This window comes from Coccinella septempunctata, chromosome 2, assembly GCF_907165205.1.
Source record: "Coccinella septempunctata chromosome 2, icCocSept1.1, whole genome shotgun sequence".
NCBI lineage: Eukaryota > Metazoa > Arthropoda > Insecta > Coleoptera > Coccinellidae > Coccinella > Coccinella septempunctata.
Genome location: NC_058190.1, coordinates 24037954 through 24061428, shown reverse-complemented (window position 1 = coordinate 24061428; position 23475 = coordinate 24037954). Strand labels below are relative to the sequence as shown.

Sequence of the window (23475 nt, the reverse complement as noted above, 5' to 3'; positions counted from 1 at the left end):
CATTGCACTAGTTAAATTACAACAGAAAATTTTATTCCTCTGTCAAATTTGACAGACAACAATGTTCCGACCAATTTTTGATTGTTTTTTCAGCCAATGAGCATACAATTAGGCGATAATTTTGCACTAGTGCAAATTATCGATAATTTGCACTTGTGCAAAATTATCAGGTCCTTTAAAATGAATGCAGACGTAATTATCAACGTTTATTACTTATTGAAGTTACATGAAAACTGTTGAACCTAGTTATTGAAATTTTTACAATTAAAACCGCAATTATTGAAATTTATGATTGAACCAGTCGAAGTTTGTTGTTGGTCAAAAACAATGTGACTTGAAGCAGATGTTGAAACTGAAGAAACACTAAACTCGTTGTTTTCACTGTTTCTCATTTTCCTAGAAGCTAGATGGCTTACGGAAGTTGTTCGGTTTGTAAATTTGAACTTTTCGCTATCGAGACCTGCTTTTTGGACATACAGCTTTGTCCATTTTGCGATCTCGATTCTGCCAACTGAGATATTCTTGAACCATATATTATTATTTTGCCATTCTCGATTCGGTGTAAGAAACAGACGGTTCGTCTTCACGTTAGATCCTCGTTTTGACAAAAGTTTTTTGTATAATCTTAAAAAAAGCTTTGATAAGAAAAATTAAATAAGAAACGGTTAATTTTACCTGCCTAACAGGGCAGATGTCTTCATTAGTAGTGTTTCTGATTAACCATTTACTGTCTGTTAATCTGCGGCCTCCTCCTTGGCAGGTTTTTGAGAACACTGGATTATATTCTATTCTATTTGTGCTAGTTCCATCATTAAACTTTTCTTCTTGAAAGAAATCCGTCAAACAGTTGGCTGCTTCACCTCCTCGAAATGCTAGCTCATAAGATATGAGATGAAAAAATTTTTCCTGCAGACCCTCCGGCTTGTTTCCATCGTTAAGCTTCAAAATTTGTAGCAATTCTTTGTAAGTAAAAGCCGATGAGCCTTCTTTTCTCTTTTCCGGGTTCATTTGTGATATTTTGCGCGCAGCATCTCGTGCACCCCTAGCCGATTTAAATCTTACATCATTAAATGGATCTATTGCAATGCTGAAATCTTCGCAATATTTTTCCTGAACAAGTTTTGCTGTCACGTTCCACATTGTTTTCACCACACTTTCTTTATAAAAGGATCCATCCTTCTTGCGCATGTTGCTTGCTCAGTCCTTTAGAATGAAGGCAATTTTTCCCACCAAAGTTCCTCGTTCTAATAAGTGATTTCTTTCGGCACAAATTAGTGCAAAAATTTACGCAGGAGCAAATCGTTTATTTCATTTTTAATTGATTTTGTTTCAGAGATTGGGAGTGAAAACCCTAAAAAGTTTATTAAGAAATGCAGAATCCCCCCACAATAAATTTCAATCGATATCTTGAAATTGTCTCCATACTGACGTTTTTGACTTTTATTTTATTTTTTGTATTCGTTGGCGTAAGATTGTCTATATTCTTATCAATATCTACAACAGAAGGGTTTTCAAATCGCGACATTGCACTTAGAAAATTTGACAATGGGTTTTTTATGATGCGTCGTTTACAAAAAATTTTTTCATTGCCCGTAGCAACGATTTTTTCCAACAGCTCCTACGTGCCTGCAATAAGTATAAATTATACAATTATCGTCGCCACTGGTGGCAGCAATGTGACAGCAACTGACAGCGACACAATACGATTTGATGGATTCACAAAATTTTCTTATCAAATTTAACTCTTGCAATGAAAATGAATCGATAATTTTTGACAAATCTGCTCTCATGCAAGTATATTATATTTCCCAAAAATTTTCGATAATTTTCATTGCACTAGTTAAATTGCAACTGAAAATTGACGATTTAGAAATACAATTTGATAATTTCCATAGTTCCAACTGAATACCTTTTCTCATCTGTAGGACTTGTTCCGTGAGCTGATGTATTTATGTCTCTTGAGATTTCAGAATGAGGAATACTTATATTTTTATACTCCTATTTTCCATAGAAACTTTAAAACTTTCACATAAACGCTTAACTTTTCTTTTTTTTCTACCTCCTTCACAAACTCAGTATATTCTACTTCAACATTATTACCAAGGTTTACTTCAAGAAAGAATCTCTGAAATAATAGGAATTTGTGTCTAGGTACAGTGGATCAACAATATTATCGCTCGATTTTATTCCACAATTATTCATCCCCTTGAAATGAAGTATTTCCAAAGAATGTTGATCTTTCTTTAAGAAACCAAATCAATCAATTCACGATAATTCCGATAAATATCTTGATTTACTAGAAAATCTCTGTTAGGCGGTACAAATCTCGAAAAGAGTACTGACAAACGTCAAAGTTTGTTTACATTTCGCAGCGTCCTCAACGGTAATTGGATTCGCGAGCATAGGCGGAAATAGACATTTTTTGTGGGGGGCACCCCTCAGGGAGGTGTGAGGTAGGTCCGGAAATTTTTTTAAAATTTATTTGTTTTCAGAGCAATTTTAAGGTGTTCTGAAATTTATTGTAGTTGTAGTAAATTTTCTTTCATAAATAGCTAGCAAAATTACAGAAAATGCCTTTCGCGTTAATTGAAGTTGAGAAATATCTGAAAACCTCTCTGCAAAAATATGTATTTTGTGAATTCGAGAAATTAGGTATTACCTTCTTTTTAAGTGACATATTGGAAATATACATGATGTTCCTAAATTGAAGGTACAGACGAAAAGAGTAGATTCCTTGAGTAATTTTAAGGAAAAAAGTCCCATACACATGAACCGCAAAACGATTCGTTTTCGAGATTCAGGCTGTTAAAGTTTCAAGAATTTTTTTCTTATAGTATCGGTTGATTTTAAAAAATGTGAAGAGAATTCTTTTTTGTTATACTGAACTCTATGGTCTCTTGTGGTTTTGTCGTATCTGCTACCGATTCAGAGTAAAAAATTTTGAACGATTTTCTCAAAATCCTCAGAAAAATCCAAATTATCCTATGAAAAATTTCCTCGAAATCAGTAGCAGATACGACAAAACTACAGGCTACAGGAGACCATATGGTTTAGGACAACGACAAAGCTTCTTTTTACATTTTTCCAAATCAACAGTGTCTAATCAAAAAAAAATTCTCTTCGTTTGTTCCACCAATTAAGGAACACCCTGTATATAGAATAGAATCTTTTGAGCAACCAGCTCCAATGCAAACATAAGTAAAAAACAAGTTATCATTTCAATACAAACCAGTATGAATAGAAAATGTATGAAAGTCAAAAAATATGGTTAATAAAACTCGAACGTATATAAACAAATAATTTATATGGGTAGTCAAGGAAGGATAAAAAATAGTTTTTACTACGATCACGATGAGTACAATAATGAAAACAAGTTGAGTTAAGTAGCCTATGTACATACTAAAAAAAAAACTTTGGTCCTAAACACACACAGCATCTAAAAGAGATGGAGTTTCCGTTTGCTTTCTGCAAAAACTTCCACAATTTTCGGGGCAGTCGCAACTTCCTTGGTCAGGGCACTCTCGATGTTTAATATGGACAAATTCGTTTCTTTGTTTCTGAAAAGGTTGCACATTACTTCCACTTCAGAGCGCAGAATATGTATCGATGTCTAAAACTTTTTCGTAATTGTCAATGAACTCTTTAGCACCATCTAGATCGAGTTGGAGAAAGGAGTCAACTGCTTCGGCTAAAGGAAGTGACTGAAACCGTTTCTCAAACTCACCAATGCTGTTGTCCAAAACGCGGTAGTAGCAGTTTATTTTCCAGTAATCCATCGCACTTGTATCAGACGGCAGATCAATCATGCTACTTTGGCCTACGGGCGTATTCGCAAAATAATCATCAAATTTTCGAGGAATTTTCCTTTTCCTACAAGTTTAGGGCGGTTCTAATGAAGTATCACGTTCTCTGGCAAAATTTTCAATCTCGCCCCAGAGTTCATCGAATTTGTCTCTTGCTTCCTTGAAGGTGGTGAGTGTTGCATCAAGCAAATCCTTCGCCCGTCCTGAAGTCGCATACTCCCCTTGGAAATATTTGCTGAGATGGTTTAATGTTCCAAGCACATTACGTAAAGTAAACATGAGCACAATAAATTCAGGTTTTGAAATATGTACCAAAATTCCCACTGCTCTTACAGAATCTTTGTCTTCAGCCCGGATGATCTCTTCTTCTAGTGCTGCCTTGACGGTGTCATAATTATTCAAAATAGCCCGGTTGTTTTCGTAACGGCATGACCATCTTGTAGTGCTTAAACTTCCAAATTCTAGAACATTTTTCATTCCCAATTTTTCGGCGACTTCCAGAAAACTGGCATGGTTGCCTGGTAGAGAATAATGCTCGTGCAAGGATTCTAAGGTGTTGAAGTAATTCACCTCCAATGAAATATTTGAGCATGCGTTTTACACCACCAAATTTACCTTATGTCCCAGGCAGTGGATATAAATAGCTTGTCCGTGCACTTTTTCAATTTTTGCTTGGAGCCCTTCGTGTCTGCCTGACATTACAGATGCTCCGTCGTATGATTGTCCGACTATCGGCAAGTCTGATAGCCCGACTCTTTTTTTAAAATTCCAGGATTAAATTTTTTAAACCTTCAGCGTCTCTAGAGCCTTTATTAATTGACCCTTGGCGTGCTAAGAATAAAGTTATGTCGGCCAACATTTCTAAATATTTCCGGTTTTGAGTTACCTCCTCGACATGCTGTTTTTTCACTAGCTCTACAACGTTGTGCCAGATTGAGTGGATATTTTAAAATCAATGTATTTTTCACTACATTTTTTATGCTGCGTTGATTCGTGGTGTTTTGAAAGCTTATCACTCAGTTTCTTCCAATTGGAAAAACCTGAGTGAACGAATACTTCATTTTGGTCTCTCGGCAGGTTCGTGCAAAACTGTCGGCAAACAAAACAGAAAATTCGATCTTCTTTGACACTGTACTCGATCCAGTCGTACGTTTTGTAGTATGTGACACAAAATGATCTGATTTTCTGACCAAATCGGGATTTCGGGAATTCCAGCAGTCGGGGCTGCACTGGACCAGTTTCCAGTGTGCCCAAGTCTGTTGTCTCCGATTTTTTGGATTCATTTGAAAAATTCTCACCATCGCCAGCATGTGAAAAACTTGAAGTTGACTCTTTCTCTGACAATGAGCCTAGTTCGTACGTGGGGGTGCTTAAATCTTCCTCAGGTTCAGGGTCAGTATTGGAGCTCGAGGGTTTGAAGAATGACTTGATAGTTTTGAACCGCTTCATTCTTGAATTCCAAGACTGTAACAAAAGCGGAATAAACATCCGAATTACGTGCATTTATCATCTTTATCCAGAAATTCTGAAACATCTGTAATGCAAATTATGACATAATTCTCTGACCATTTAATATCAACGTATCATCAACTGCTACCTGCTAGACTCATCAATATTAATAAGAGTTTCTGCAGTTTCTGGATATCGCTTCTGATTCCGTTTTGGTGAAATAAGCAACGTTGTCCATGTTTGATCATGGTTTTTTCTCAATAATGGGACATAAACGAGAGTTTCGAAAGGGAACAGCTTACTTTGACAATCAAATATCTTCTATATAAATAAAAGGGAATCTATGGAAATGGATATTATGTAAGTGCATCACGTTCAAACGACTGAACCAAATTGGATAATTCATTTTTTTTCGTTATTGTCAGGGCAAGGTTTATCTAACGGTGTATTCCAGAAAATGTAGTAAGGAAATAACAAAAGGGCTTCCCTTTTTCGCCATTTCGCCCGAAAGATCAAGCAATCACAGAGTATATCTTCATTCTTTTTCTTCTGTCTCAGCCAAAGTTGCTGGTTGTTAAATAAATATCCATGCAGAAATCTATCCTAAGATATTTTTTCGTCGCTAGTTAAAAGGAAAAAACTCGATAGATGGCAGCACTTCTGCACGAACAAAATCATTTTAAGGAAGTTAATCCCCCTGACTAAGATTCTGTTGTCAAGGTGGGAAATTTGGACATTTGTTTTGATGTTTCGTTTTGAAGTCGTATTTGTGAGAAAAAAAAACGCGAATTCAAAAATAAATAGGTGTTTAAGTTTTGGGCCCGAAGAAAAATTTCTTATAGCACAATATGTATGTGCTAAATACAAGGGAAAACTAGAAAATAAGAAGACAGACCATATATCAGCACACAAAAAAGCTCAGTTGGGAATAAAATTACCGCGGGGGTAAATGCCTGGCATATTCCGATCCAAAGAGGTATTGAGGCGCTTTTATGAGAATCGAAAGAGGGAGGTGAGGAAAATTGCTGCCGAAAAAAAGAGAGAGAACTGTAAAAGACTGGTGGACTGGTGGTGGTAGGGCATTTATACCAAATAAAGAGGAATATGAATGCCATGGCATTTTCGTATCACTAACGAATAGCAGAACGATTTACGGCTTGGAATGTGAGGTTGGAGGTGATGTGGAAACCGATAATGAAAATATTATCCACAATGAGGAAATGAATACTGCAGTAAGTGCTTTTGGCCATTATCCAAACAGTTTACTTTTCATAATATTTCAGTTTATCAAGACAGAATTATGAAAAAAATTTTCTGCTAAATTCATTTAGCAGAAAACTCTCGCAAAGAAAAATAGTTCAACCCAACTCCTGCCACTTGAAAGCACTGGTATAAATACCTTTTCTAATATTTTTTCGGAATCAATATTTCTACTAGAAACCCAGACAATAATCCCAATATAACTTCTTCAAATAATAATTATAATACTTTGTTGGACAACGTGAGATAAGGGAAAACATAAGAAACAAAACTTGTTTTGACTTTGCAGTACTGACAAAGTAGTTTCGTAATTCAGTAGGCAGAGGGCGTCTAGATTTTTGGATTCGCCAAAGATACGAGCAAGCCGAGAGAGATAGTCAACAGAGTGTCGGGCCTTTTTGTCTGCCAGGGCCGTAGTAAGAGCGTCGTGCCCCTTCTATTCCGATTTTTCCAAATAGTAAATGATTTTATCGCCTTCAAATTGTATTGGACAGTCCACATTGAGTACCAGAATAATATTTATTCCTACTTATCATTCAACACAATCACACCGTTTTTTCCATTATTTCTTCACTCGTTTCTTCACAAATATTTCCTCAGAAAAATATCAATACACAAAAAGAACTCAAGAAGAGTGACTGATTATTTTCATTCCGAAGTATGTGCATCCTCATCTGTTCATGCCTCTTTCAGTTTATCGTCTTCAAAACAATATGAATAGCACAGATTATGGACATAGATACAGGGTGGGCTTTTTAAAACAAAACTGACAAGATAACGGGCGAAATAAATTTATTTCGAAAAAATGCTCGGACACGATTTTTGTTTCGAGGGGGACAACATTAAAGGTCAAATTCACAACTATATCGCTTCAACCCTTTTAGTGTTGAGAACAACAACACCTAAATTTCCAATGAGGAAGGTGGGGTAAATTTCAACTGATTTAGAAGGTCTTTTCATCCTGAGTTCAGCATATTGGTTTTTTCTTCATTTGATTCATTGATATTTTAAAATATTTACATTTGAATTTGAAACAACGATGGTATTGTCGTCAAGCAAGCTGTCTGAATCAAGCAAATTTATTATTCATTTATTCTGTAGATCTGATGAAACTCTATAACTGCCATATACCAGACATCAAAATAATGTTCATTTCTCTCATCAACATTGAGGGAGAAAGATTTACGGATTTTAATTTTATGTTAGAAACAGTGAAGGAAATCAAAGTGAATACAATGTTAAAATTTTAACAATGAATATTAGTCACTTGAAAGAAATATGAAAATAAATGTTCAAACGGTCCTCCTCCCTCGTCCATACACATGTAGAGATTATGCTCGAATCTAGTCCTCACGTTTTGTAGCATTTATTGGGTCTATTCGTCCACTTTCCTCTATAATTCGTCGCCTTAACTCCCCCAACGATAATACCTGTGTAGCGTAAATTTTGCTCTTTAGATGACCCCAGAGAAAAAAATCGAGCGGTGTAAAATATGGTGATCTTGGTGGCCATTCTATAGCATCCATTCGTCCTATCAATTTTTCAGGAAACACTCTGTCCAAGAATTCTCGCACTTTTCGTGCATGGTGAGGAGGCGCTCCATCTTGTGGGAACATAAAATGATCATCCAAATAACGATCGTCATTTTCGATAATATCCACAATAAAAGGGTATATTATATTTTCCAGCATTTGTGAATATTTTTCACCTGTTAGATTTCCATTAATGAAGATTGGCCCAATGATTCGATCACCATAAATACCAATTCATACATTCAATTTTTCTGGTGTTTGAGTATGGACTTCATGAAAAATCCTTGGATTCCCATCTGACCAATATCGACAATTTTCACGGTTAACGGTTGAATTGACGAAAAAGGTACAATCGTCAGAGGAACAGATGTTGAAAAGAAAGTTTTCATCGCCGCTGTACGTTCAGCCATGTTCTCACAAAATTCTTGGCGTCGATCATAATCATAATCATAATAATAATAATAATCATAATCATTCAATTCATGTAACCGACGAATTTTATAAGGGTAAAATTTGTTACTTTTCAGAATTTTTCGAATAACCGTTCTACTAATATTTGTGATATCGGCCAGTTTTCTCGTGCTCAATGTCGGATCAGTTGCAACTTGCCCTAGAATTTCTTACACGGTTTTCACGGTTCTGAAACGTACTTTCTGCAGACGTGCTTTTCTGGGTGCAATCGATTGAATAAATCTTCTGTACGATTCCCGCATTCGTTATTCGTGAAAATAAAGAAATAATTTCAATTCTTCCTGCCAAAGAATAAACCATTTTCACCTTAATTGTTGAAGAAAGTAATTACCAATAATAATTATTTTGTTGTCTAATGTTGACAATTAACGGTTACCATCGTACCCACGAAATGAATTAGTCAAATAATTGATGATTTTACATAGCATGGTTAGCGGAATTACTGGTACTGTACGAAATTCAAAATTGAATATCTCGAAAACGAATGCATTAAATGATTAATACGCTGAATTCAGGATGAAAAGGCCTTTCAAATGAGGTGTCTCTCAGCCTATCTTTCCCATTAAAAATTTTGGGGTTGGTGTTCTAACACTCAGGGTTGAAGCGATATAATTGTAAATTTGACCTTAAAAGTGGTCCCCCTTGAAACAAAAATCGACGTGTCCGACCATTTTTTCGAAATAAATTTATTCCGCCCGTTATCTCGTCCGTTTCTTTCAAATAGGCCCACCCTGTATATTCGAGCCTCTTTTCTCATTATCACTATCCGTTTTTTGGTATTATTTGATCCGGCAAATCCAACAGACATTTTGTAACGTGGTTTACCTCGGAGAAAACTTATCTCGAGCGCCAGCTATTCTTTTCACTAGGAAGAATAGCAAACCTACCAGAGTAGCTGCTAGTCGGAGACAGAGTTCACTGTTATCTAGGGTGGTAGCGATAACGAAGTAGTCAAAATCAAATTGTGTACCAGTTTATTCACACCTTCGGAAACTGATTATATATACAACGGAAATATGTGTAGGTATGAAATATGAGTGAATCGATCAGCAATCATACATTCTGGAAGTTCGATCCGATCACGAGAACTTTATAAAGTTTATACCGGGTACAGTGAAAACCAAAGGTTGTTCAATAAAATGCGCCAACCAGAACTGACGAAATGGACACTAAGGATGACCTCGGAAGTGAAATGACTTGCTATACGGTATCGGGATGTAATTAATTGTATTTCTCCAGAACTGAAAGAAATACAACTAGGGCGGATCTACTCCAGACTTTTATTCGCTACCCCAAGGGCTACGCTCCATGACTGATAGCGAAGAAAAGGTCTATTTTGAGCGCAACTACGAGATTTCACTGACGACGAGCGGTATCTCTTATTCTCTACCCCAAGGACTTACGCACCATGACTGATAGACGAGGAGAGGTTTCTATTTCAACACTTATGACGCGGAACGCGAACAGTGGGTTGACGGGACACTCTCTTCACTACCTCAAGGGCTTACGCACCATGACTGATAGCGAAGGGAAAAGTCAGACTCGCAAAACAGGGTGAAGTACGGCGAAAGATAACAGAAAGCGATACATTACAGCAGTGTCAAAGAAGTAACCGGTGTAGGTCTAATGAAGAAACTGAACGGTAAACACGGGGACCTACTTCCTTTATTTCTGGCACTCGCGGAAAACAAACGAAAACTAAAAATTGATTCCTAAGAGCACTAACTTCGTAATACAAAATTCATTCTAAATTCGCTGAACGGCTTGTCGTGCACACAATTAGAAGCGAATCGCAGAGAAAAGAGAGTACAGAGCGTAAAAGAGACTGAAAAGGCAAAAGTGACCGTCGCGGGGGAAAATCTGCTTTTATAGGCAAATCCCCCAACACGTTAAAAATCTGAAAATTCCAGAATGCGACAAGAGTGAAAAACGTCGTCAGCTCCGGTTTATCGCAAATCAACATCAGAAAAACGTCAAAATCTTCAACAGCATGCAAGAAAAACAACGTTTAACACAGATAAACGGTTTTTTTACACTTACTCTGCCTATCGGAATGAATGTACTGAATATTTGAGAATTAAATATTTTCAAAGGCGGCAATTTAAAATGAAAGGAATGCACTAAAATGAACTCCAATTTTTCTCAGAAAACTGGAGATGCTTGCAATTTCTACTTTGAAAGCTTTTTCAGTATATTTCACAATTTCGAATGCAGCTCGCGATGGGAAGGTGAGCTTTCCTCTATTGACAAAACTCGTAAACGTGGTCTTCTGAATCCCTAGAGGACAAAAGTAAATCTGAACAGTATGTACAGTTTGATTGTAATAATCTGCTCATAATTTCTCCAGTTATATAATACAAGACGTTATCTTGAAAAGATGATAATGCGACACTATCGATAAGGCCCATTAATTTAGGAAGATCATTCCTATCCGTTTCGGATGAATCTTGATATATTATTGCACGACTTCTTTTCCGGAATTCGAAGATCGTTTCACTTTCGTATTCATTACTTTGGCAATTGGCGTTGATGCTTGGTTTTACACTATTCCTATAGAGAAGCTTGCGCATGCTCCACCTAAACTGTAGAGTGCTAGGATTATTATTCCAGCCTCCGCACGATCGTATACTTACATAAGAAAAATACCCCGATATGATCTTGTGAAAATTTGTATGTAAATAAATATTGATTTGGATTTGCGGTATTGTTGAAAAGATCCATTGCCAAACGTTTAAAACTATATATATTTATGAGGAAACCCAGTGCGAACATTTTCTTCGAATCAACTGAAATACTACTATTGATTTTTAACGAACTTTTCATATAAATTTCAGTTTGACTGGAGGCATTAAGCCAATACTGCTTGTTCGAAAGAGATAGAGGAGATTTCGAACCTCTTCCAAAAGCATTCCTGCTGTTTTACAAATCAAAAATTTTGTCAAAGTACCTTATAAATTCCGTTGTTGCTCCAGATCCGATAAAATCTTTTTCACCGGCAGCACGCAGAAAATCTATAGCGTCGGCTACTCCGCAGCTTATACTTTGTGTTTGAGCAGCTAGAACTTTCAGTTTTTTTTTATGAAAATTAATATGGGCACTAGTTAATGAATTTGCCAATTTTACGCCTTCTTTTTTTTGTAATGCCTTCAGTCTCTCAATATAACATAAAATGAGACCTTTATTAGAATGCAATTTTGCACTTACAAGTGCATTACGCGCTAGCTTCATCATATGGCATGGGCCCATGATGCAATAAATGTTGCTTTCAGTAGAAAGATAAGGAAAGGATGTTGAAAAGGTACTTTGATTGAATGAGCACCCCAGAAGCTTGAAGGTTTTTAGATTAGTGCTGCAGCCATCACCTCAGGGATCGTACTGTAATTCCGATACTATACAGCTTCTTAATCGCCAAAACGATAAGTTCCTTTTGGCGTTTAGCAGTGATACCTTTTATGAAGAAATAAGCAACAGGGCATTTGAATTAGTGGGTGTACGACACTATTTGAAAATCTAATGCCTTTTCTTCTCTTGGTTCATTGCAACCAATCTCAATTCCATAATCAGTATACCCATAATATTCATCTGTTTGCTTGTCAAAAATAATTTGAGAGCGTATGGTCATAGCATCGAATATAAAGCTGACATATTTTAAATAGGGACAATCTGGAGAAAATAATTAGCGACCTGGTACTTGAGTTTGCATCACAAAATAACTTAATCCCCAAGGAGCAACATGGTTTTCTGCCCCGGAGGTCAACACTCACTAACTTGCTCACTTGTATTGATGACTGGAGTAGGGCACTTGACATGGGCATTCCAATGGATGAGGTGTATCTCGACTTCGCGAAGGCCTTTGACAGAGTCCCTCATCGGCGTCTTCTGCATAAGTTGGAACACATGGGGATCCGGGGGAGACTACTGGAGTGGTTCCGATCTTTTTTGTCGGATAGGTCATTTCGTGTACGAGTTGGTGGTGATCTGTCTACGTCCGCGAAAACTGTTAAGAGTGGTGTCCCACAAGGCTCGGTTCTGGGCCCACTTCTTTTTATTTTATATACAGCCGATTTACCTGCATCAATTAGATCTAAATGTGCACTTTTCGCTGATGACACGAAGATTTTCAATCGCTCAATCAATTCACGGTTAATTCAGCAGGATCTCGATAATCTAAGCAGTTGGTGCCAGAGGTGGATGATGCCCCTGAATTTGAGCAAATGCTGTGTTATGCACATAGCAAAGAACAACCCTCGGGCCCCCTATTACATCGATGGGGTAAGACTTGGCACAGTGACTCGCCACTTGGATCTCGGTGTGACTATAGCGGAAGATTTGAGCTGGTCGGACCACATCGCGTCAGTATCAACAAAGGCCAGACAGATGATCTACCTCTTCAGCAAGGCATTCCCAAACACTGATGTTGTCTCCTGGGGCATGATTTATAAATCTTATATTCGGCCGATAATGGAGTATGCTGGTCCGGCTTGGTGGACTTCTTTGCGAGGCGAGGTGGATGGGTTGGAGTCTGTTCAGAGATGGTGCACCAGAATTCCCTACGGTGTTAGGAGACCTGACTACGCAACAAGGTTGAGAGTGCTCGATATGCCCACATTTGAACAACGACGTGCGAGAGGCGACTTAATATTCTCCTACAGAGCGGTCCATGGTCACTTTGGTCCGGATATCATGAATATGTACCGTATGAACACGAACAATTTACGGGGCCATGGATTTAAGCTCGCGAAGGAAAAATTCAGGACTACCCAGAGGCAAATGTTTCTGTCAAACCGAGTGTTCAATGTTTGGAACTCCTTGCCTGAAACCGTCGTAGAATCGTCTTCAGTGAATGGATTCGAGAACAGCTTTGACAGATGGGTGACCTCGTCGAGATGACGGTGTTTCTATAATTTTTTTTTTCTCTTTGTTTTCAATCATATGTTAAGTTCATTTTTAGGAGTTCAATTTAAACTTAGTTTTTATGTGAGTTTATAGGTGTATTCCTCTACTCTTATTTAAATAAATAATAATAAAACAAAAAAAAAATCATTAACTTTTCGCTGCAGAAATGTGAGAACTTCTGGAAGTATGCCAACTCCACAAGAGGATTCAGAGAGCCATTTTCGGATTGTCGCAGCATGTGGTAAGTTGAGTTTCGATTTCACAAAAACGTAGGCTCTTGGTGAATAAAAGTACAAAGTCGGAGCAAAGTCCTTCATATCATCCGAATAGCGTTTGCGTCCTTGCTGTCTTGGCGTTTAGTGTCTCATTGGAAAAAAGTGAACGTGAAAATCCTTGAAATCGATTCATTAAGAACTCTTCAAGATTCCTGCAATTTTATTTTGATTTTCTATCGCACGAACTATTTATTTACAATTCTCGAATTAAGGGAAATCTGCCTTTATATATATATATATATATATATATTTTCTAATTCTATATATATATATATATATATATATATATATATATATATATATATATATATATATATATATATATATATATATATATATATATATATATATATATATATATATATATATATATATATATATATATATATATATATATATACATATGTTTCAGGGAATAGAGGCTCACTTTTGATAGGAAAAAATGTGGTACTCTTTTTTCTAAACCAAGCTTTCGCAATACTTTATTGCTTCTTCAGGGTGTCTAAAATAAACAGATACAAACATTAATACATTACACGTAAATTAAAATCATCTCGTACATTACCGAATTTGAGGTTATTTAATGACAATTGTAACTGGTGTAACATTATATGGAAAAATTTTTGGTTTTTAAAATACAATTTGGTATGTTCATTGCATGAATTCTTAACTTAAAAAGCACTATAATATATTCTCTCAACTGGGTCGTATTTCTTGAAGTAATGTCATCTGTCCTTCTGTCCAATCACTCATCGAGTGGGCCGTCATAGAATTCAGTTTCTTTTTTTAACAGATAGCTGTATATATTACTTAGTTTTTTGGTGTCAGATTTTTTATTTATAGAGTTTTCTCTTTTATTTATTTGGATCATCTCGTGGATAAGTCTCTTGTGGTAATTGTTTTCAGTTTTTAAAATTTCTACGTTTTCAAAGTCAATTTGATGGTCCAGGTTATGCGCATGTGTCGCCAATGCACATCTATCTTTATAGTTTTTAATGTCTGATCTGTGTAGACTTATTCTGTTTTTCACCCATTGGGAAGTTTGGCCAACATAAATACCATGACAATCTTGACAACTTAGTTGATACACGACATTGCTTTTTAATGTCTTCTGTATAGGGTCCTTGAGTACGCTGTATAATGATTTGACGGTTTTTTGGTTGTAAGTTGTTATTAACACTTCCTCATCTCTAAAAATGGATTTGATTTTCGATGTCAGCCCCTTGATATCCGGAAAGGAGGCATAACGTTTGTCTGTTTTGTCTGTTGGTTCATTTCTTTCTTGATTTTGTTCGTTCGATCTAGGTGTTTCATTTGACGCATAAATCAATTTATTGATCATTGATGTTGGATATCCATTCTGTTTTAATATCTCGAATAATCTCTTTAGTCCATCTTGTCTGTAGCTTTCATGGCATATTTTGTTTATTCTCTCTTTCATTTCTTTTATGAAATTTATTTTTATATTTATATTGTGATTTGATAGGTAGTTTATGAATTTATTTGATGAGGTGGTTTTCTGTACCAATTTAATTTTACAATATTTTCATGTCTGTGTACCTTGGTATCTAGGAATGGAACTCCTTGATCATTGTCTTCCTTCTCGATTGTGAACTGTAAATCTTTGTTGTAGGCGTTGAAGCATTCAAGGGTTTGTTCAATTTGATCTTCAGGTATTGCTGCAATGATGTCATCCACAAATTTTTTCAAGAATGGAACTTTGAAGTTTAATCTTTTTGTGCACTCATCCAGTAGATCATCCATAACATATAACGACAATATCGGGCTCAATTTGGACCCCATAGCACAGCCAAAAATCTGCTGATAAAATTTTCCTCGGAAAGTGCAATAATTATTTTCCAGGATATATTGAATTATTTCTAAGAACAGATCTTTATCCATCTTTGTATGATGTTGAATTGTTTCCCACTTTTTATCCAAAATTCTAATTATGTTGTTTTTATCTAGGTTTCCGAATAGATTTACAACATCAAATGATACTATTTTATGATTATTAGGTAGTTGAAAATTATTTATTTGTGTTGCAAAATCGAATGTATCTTTAATATAGTAATCATTTTCTGTATTGTATGCTGACTTTAAGATGTCTGCCATAAGTTCCGACAGTTTTGTCATGGGACTATTCACACTGGATATTATTGGTCTTAATGGGTTTTCTGGCTTATGCACTTTCGGGTTTCCGTATATTCTAGGACATGTGGAATTGTATGTTTTGAGTTTTTTAGCTTGTTGTTCTGTAATGTACCCCTAGTCATGCATTTTCGATACGTATTTATTGCATTTTTGTTGTATACTTTGTGTTGGATCCCTGGGTAATTTTTTGAAATCTTTCGAATCAAGTAGAGATTGTATTTTATTTTCATATTCGGTTTTTTCCATTAAGACTGTCACACCTCCTTTATCACTATCTAATACTATAATATCATCGTTATCTTTCAAAAATTTTTTTATGTCCTTGTACCATTTTTGAATGAATGTATCCGATTTGTTGTTTTCGTGGGTGAAATTGGTAATCATATTTGTCGCTCTTGCTCTGAGTACATCTCTTCTGTCTTCAGGTACTGTTAGTAGGGCATATTCTAGGTCCGCAATAAGATTATCTACTTTGATATCTTTTTTCGTTGTTGGTACACTGAATTTAGATCCAAGTGATAAAATATTTTTTACTGTTGTTGGAAGGGGTTTGTTTGTAAGATTTTTTATCCATCTCTCTTGTATTTCTACTGGATTTTGCTTTTTCATACACAGATCATTAATCTTTTTTAAATTTTTTGTTTTAATATTATGAAAATTTTTATTATATATTATGTGCATTCTACGACTATATTCCATAATTATACTATTTGGTACGTGTTCTAAATTAGCGAGGATGTTTTCTTTCTTGACTTCTAGTTTGGTTATCTTATAATTTACCTGACTTATTTCCAAATTTAGTATGTTTCTAATTGTTCTGTCATTGAATTCTCTTAATCTTTTATTTAGTTTTCCATTACTGAATTCAAATAAGAGAATTCAATGACAGAACAATTAGAAACATACTAAATTTGGAAATAAGTCAGGTAAATTATAAGATAACCAAACTAGAAGTCAAGAAAGAAAACATCCTCGCTAATTTAGAACACGTACCAAATAGTATAATTATGGAATATAGTCGTAGAATGCACATAATATATAATAAAAATTTTCATAATATTAAAACAACAAATTTAAAAAAGATTAATGATCTGTGTATGAAAAAGCAAAATCCAGTAGAAATACAAGAGAGATGGATAAAAAATCTTACAAACAAACCCCTTCCAACAACAGTAAAAAATATTTTATCACTTGGATCTAAATTCAGTGTACCAACAACGAAAAAGATATCAAAGTAGATAATCTTATTGCGGACCTAGAATATGCCCTACTAACAGTACCTGAAGACAGAAGAGATGTACTCAGAGCAAGAGCGACAAATATGATTACCAATTTCACCCACGAAAACAACAAATCGGATACATTCATTCAAAAATGGTACAAGGACATAAAAAATTTTTGAAAGATAACGATGATATTATAGTATTAGATAGTGATAAAGGAGGTGTGACAGTCTTAATGGAAAAAACCGAATATGAAAATAAAATACAATCTCTACTTGATTCGAAAGATTTCAAAAAATTACCCAGGGATCCAACACAAAGTATACAACAAAAATGCAATAAATACGTATCGAAAATGCATGACTAGGGGTACATTACAGAACAACAAGCTAAAAAACTCAAAACATACAATTCCACATGTCCTAGAATATACGGAAACCCGAAAGTGCATAAGCCAGAAAACCCATTAAGACCAATAATATCCAGTGTGAATAGTCCCATGACAAAACTGTCGGAACTTATGGCAGACATCTTAAAGTCAGCATACAATACAGAAAATGATTACTATATTAAAGATACATTCGATTTTGCAACACAAATAAATAATTTTCAACTACCTAATAATCATAAAATAGTATCATTTGATGTTGTAAATCTATTCGGAAACCTAGATAAAAACAACATAATTAGAATTTTGGATAAAAAGTGGGAAACAATTCAACATCATACAAAGATGGATAAAGATCTGTTCTTAGAAATAATTCAATATATCCTGGAAAATAATTATTGCACTTTCCGAGGAAAATTTTATCAGCAGATTTTTGGCTGTGCTATGGGGTCCAAATTGAGCCCGATATTGTCGTTATATGTTATGGATGATCTACTGGATGAGTGCACAAAAAGATTAAACTTCAAAGTTCCATTCTTGAAAAAATTTGTGGATGACATCATTGCAGCAATACCTGAAGATCAAATTGAACAAACCCTTGAATGCTTCAACGCCTACAACAAAGATTTACAGTTCACAATCGAGAAGGAAGACAATGATCAAGGAGTTCCATTCCTAGATACCAAGGTACACAGACATGAAAATATTGTAAAATTAAATTGGTACAGAAAAACCACCTCATCAAATAAATTCATAAACTACCTATCAAATCACAATATAAATATAAAAATAAATTTCATAAAAGAAATGAAAGAGAGAATAAACAAAATATGCCATGAAAGCTACAGACAAGATGGACTAAAGAGATTATTCGAGATATTAAAACATAATGGATATCCAACATCAATGATCAATAAATTGATTTATGCGTCAAATGAAACACCTAGATCGAACGAACAAAATCAAGAAAGAAATGAACCAACAGACAAAACAGACAAACGTTATGCCTCCTTTCCGGATATCAAGGGGCTGACATCGAAAATCAAATCCATTTTTAGAGATGAGGAAGTGTTAATAACAACTTACAACCAAAAAACCGTCAAATCATTATACAGCGTACTCAAGGACCCTATACAGAACACATTAAAAAGCAATGTCGTGTATCAACTAAGTTGTCAAGATTGTCATGGTATTTATGTTGGCCAAACTTCCCAATGGGTGAAAAACAGAATAAGTCTACACAGATCAGACATTAAAAACTATAAAGATAGATGTGCATTGGCGACACATGCGCATAACCTGGACCATCAAATTGACTTTGAAAACGTAGAAATTTTAAAAACTGAAAACAATTACCACAAGAGACTTATCCACGAGATGATCCAAATAAATAAAAGAGAAAACTCTATAAATAAAAAATCTGACACCAAAAAACTAAGTAATATATACAGCTATCTTTTGTGAATGAATTCTTCCATCAGTGTGTCAATAATTAATGTGGTTGAGAATGAGAAACACACTATTTCTAGTTAAAAAACTTTATTTTTTACTCTGTAGGCGATCGATTTCGGTTTTCAAAAACCATCATCAGGCCAGCTGAAAATCAACAATATTTCAGACAAACACAATAACATTCCTTCATTGTAATAAATTGAGGTTATGAAAGTAATTATAGAAAAGGCAGGTGTGTGCAACGTACCGTCAATCGAAGTAAAAAGTGAAAGATATCAACCATCTAATCATGAAAAATTTCGCAAAAACAAATCCTCTATATATGTATTATCGTGATTAGGATCAGGAAAGGTACAGCGTTGGATCAAATTAACTTATGGTATGGGGGTACAGGAAACGGAAAATGGAACTATCATAATCAAAAAGGAGACTTCAAAAGTATGGCGGGAAAATTCAAAATCGGTCAAATGAAAGGGGGTATAAGTTTGAAGATATTCTTGGATGTACTGAAATCTAAAGTGTTGTTTAAAAGATGATTATTGTTTTTTTCTTTTAATATTTCATATTGTTCAAGAAGGGTCAATTTAAAGTAATTATAGACTTCTTTATGTCCCCCTATCTAAAGAAGACTATAAAAAAGAGTTAAAGACCATATATCAGATTGGGAGAAACAACCAATACAAAGATGAATTTTTGGACAACATTTTTAAATCTATAAAAAGAAAACTGACAATTAAAGAAATCTACCCGCATATATTAAATAAAGGACATTTTATTTCAACACCTTTTTATGTGAGTTTAAATCACAAATTATGTACAACTCTAAGAAAATATAATTTTCACATCACTAATAAGCGACATAAAACCCTAGAAAATATATTAATTAACTGCAAGACTAAATCTGACAAAGAACAATTTAGCGGAGTTTATAAGATTTCATGCGCAGATTGCGAATCCTTTTATATCGGTATGACAACCAGAAACATGAAGAAAAGATTTAGCGAGCACCAGAAAAATAGACCTCATTCATCTCTTGGAGAACACCTTGTAGAACATAAACATAAAACAGATTTCAACAACCTGGAGATTTTACATGCCGAGAATAATTACTTTAAATTGACCCTTCTTGAACAATATGAAATATTAAAAGAAAAAAACAATAATCATCTTTTAAACAACACTTTAGATTTCAGTACATCCAAGAATATCTTCAAACTTATACCCCCTTTCATTTGACCGATTTTGAATTTTCCCGCCATACTTTTGAAGTCTCCTTTTTGATTATGATAGTTCCATTTTCCGTTTCCTGTACCCCCATACCATAAGTTAATTTGATCCAACGCTGTACCTTTCCTGATCCTAATCACGATAATACATATATAGAGGATTTGTTTTTGCGAAATTTTTCATGATTAGATGGTTGATATCTTTCACTTTTTACTTCGATTGACGGTACGTTGCACACACCTGCCTTTTCTATAATTACTTTCATAACCTCAATTTATTACAATGAAGGAATGTTATTGTGTTTGTCTGAAATATTGTTGATTTTCAGCTGGCCTGATGATGGTTTTTGAAAACCGAAATCGATCGCCTACAGAGTAAAAAATAAAGTTTTTTAACTAGAAATAGTGTGTTTCTCATTCTCAACCACATACAGCTATCTGTTAAAAAAAGAAACTGAATTCTATGACGGCCCACTCGATGAGTGATTGGACAGAAGGACAGATGACATTACTTCAAGAAATACGACCCAGTTGAGAGAATATATTATAGTGCTTTTTAAGTTAAGAATTCATGCAATGAACATACCAAATTGTATTTTAAAAACCAAAAATTTTTCCATATAATGTTACACCAGTTACAATTGTCATTAAATAACCTCAAATTCGGTAATGTACGAGATGATTTTAATTTACGTGTAATGTATTAATGTTTGTATCTGTTTATTTTAGACACCCTGAAGAAGCAATAAAGTATTGCGAAAGCTTGGTTTAGAAAAAAGAGTACCACATTTTTTCCTATCAAAAGTGAGCCTCTATTCCCTGAAACATATGTTTATATATATATATATATATATATATATATATATATATATATATATAAAGGCAGATTTCCCTTAATTCGAGAATTGTAAATAAATAGTTCGTGCGATAGAAAATCAAAATAAAATTGCAGGTGAGTAAAATTAGATATCATTTTCGATATATCCATTGAAATTGAGACAAATATGTATTAGAATATTAGGTAAATGCACATATTTCCTTGTCTTAGGTGGTATGCCTAAGACCGCAAAGAAAAAAGAAATAGGATGAATAAAGTATCTCGAGAATTTTGCACAATATAATATTTACTTCCAGATAATAATAGGGCTCGTCGTTCTGTGGACTTATCGAAAATCTTATCAGATGACATATTTTCTTTATTGGACAGTATTGATTCTGATGAATTGAGCACGGATGTCGAGGAAAACTCCTCTGATTATAGTGACTTAGATGAAAATGTTCTCCCCATAATCGAAGATCCTCATTGCAACTATATGAATGACACGAATAGTGACGATAATTCTGAAGTTGATAACTCTGAAGACTATTTACCCTTAGTGCATTGTGGGTAAAACACAAGGAATCAACCAGCAGTAATGCAACACAATCACAAGAAGAAGCTGATAGTGAAACAGATATTCGAATCGATTTGCCAACGGAAGATTTTTCCAGATCGTCAAAATACTAGATCTAAAGCAATAAACGCAAACGTGAGCCCAATATTACACCACTCAGTGGATTCATTGGGTCTTCCAAAGATATAGATCCAAAAAGTCAGCAATTCAAAAATATTTTGTGGCGTAAAAAGCAAAAGGATCCAGTGAATTACCTCAGCAATTTTCAGAGCTGAAAACGCCTTATGCTTGCTTCAACTACTTCGTCGATGATAGTTTGTATCAACATATTGCTGATCAAACTAATTTGTATGCACGACAAGTAAACATATCAACGAAATTTGTAACGTCAGCGCCAGAGATAAGAAAATTTGTAGGAATTCTTATATACATGTCAGCTTATAAATATCCGAATACTCGAGAGTATTGGGCAGAAAATTCCTTTGAACCTATACGTCAAACTATGCCAAGAAATAGATTCAAGAAATTCGTCGTTTCCTTCATTTCAATAACAATGATGAAATTCCGTCCAAAGATGATCCAAGATTTGATGTGATATATAAAGTTCGACCAATTGTTGATTATTTCAACAAACGCTTTCAGTTGGTGCCTATGAATCAACGTCTCTGTGTTGATGAACAAATGTGTTCCACAAAAATGGCATCCCATTTACGGCAATATATGCCAGCTGAACCACATAAGTGGGGCATAAAATTGTTTGTACTTTGCGACGCATACGGATTTTCATATGCCTTTGAGTTGTATTTTGGCGCAGGTGATAATAAAGTTCCAAGTGGAGCACCAGATTTGGGAGCAGCTTCCAATGTGGTATCAAAATTGTCGCAAATAATACCAGATCATAAGCAGCATATACTTTATTTCGATAATTATTATACCGCAATACCATTGATGATTTACTTGTATAGCAGAGGCATATTTTCTTTGGGAACAATACGTACAAATCGAATTGCTAATTGCAAATTATCTACGGAAAAGCAAGTCCAAAAAGAAAAACGCGGATATTCTGAAGAATATGTAGCTTCCTGTCATGGTGTTACATATTCACTACTCTTTGGAAAGATAATAAATATGTAAGATTAGCATCAACATATGTGGGGATAAAACATTTCATCAAAGATAATGAGACTGAAGTAGAACAGAAAATCTCACGCTATGATAGAATGCAGAAGAAAAGGGTAGAAGTTGATTGTCCAAATATCATTCGTGAATATAACGCCCATATGGGTGGTGTAGACTTGATGGATAGTCTTATAGGTCGCTACCGAATCAAAATGAAGACTAATAAATGGACTAACCGAATATTCTTCCATCTCATAGATATGGCTATGGTTAACGCATACCTACTATACAGAAGAATAAATAAAACATATCCAAAACAATTGATGCCACAGCTACCTTCCTTTAGGAAAGAGGTAGCTGCTATACTTTGTAAGAATCTCTGGGAAGAGTAAAAAAAAAAGTGTTGGTCGTCCGAAAGCTTCGTCATCTCCTCAAGTTGTTAATAAATTACCCAAAAAAAACGTATTTACCAACTGATGATACGAGGTTGGATGCATTTGATCATTGGCCTGAGTGGCTGGATCGTTCCGGTAAGGGTCAATGCAAATTACCTGGGTGCAAGTCAGAAACTCAGTGTACCTGTGTGTATGAATATTTAAAAAAAAAATAAAATCACTCCTCAACATTTGCATTTCAATCTTGCCTCCATCTGAATATATGATCAAATATTTTGTCCTATATGCCCAGATCCGCCTTGAGGCGGCCACACCTTAATCAGGTGTTAATGTAAATCAGTTAACTATTTGCGAAAAAAAGATGTAGATTATAAGCTAACTTGAAACCATACGGAAATAATTTTAAAAAAAGAAAAAAAATTGGGCATTAGAGGGTTA

General features: G+C 34.9%; 1 protein-coding gene across 1 annotated transcript; it reads left to right on the top strand.

Moving 5' to 3' along the window:
* The first annotated feature begins 12351 nt into the window (after positions 1-12351).
* On the top strand, positions 12352-13405 carry LOC123307074. Its single transcript, XM_044889277.1, has 2 exons — positions 12352-12596; positions 12671-13405. The coding sequence occupies exon 2, from the start codon at positions 12707-12709 to the stop codon at positions 13403-13405; it is 699 nt and encodes a 232-aa protein (XP_044745212.1). The 5' UTR covers positions 12352-12596; positions 12671-12706.
* Positions 13406-23475: the final 10070 nt, after the last annotated feature.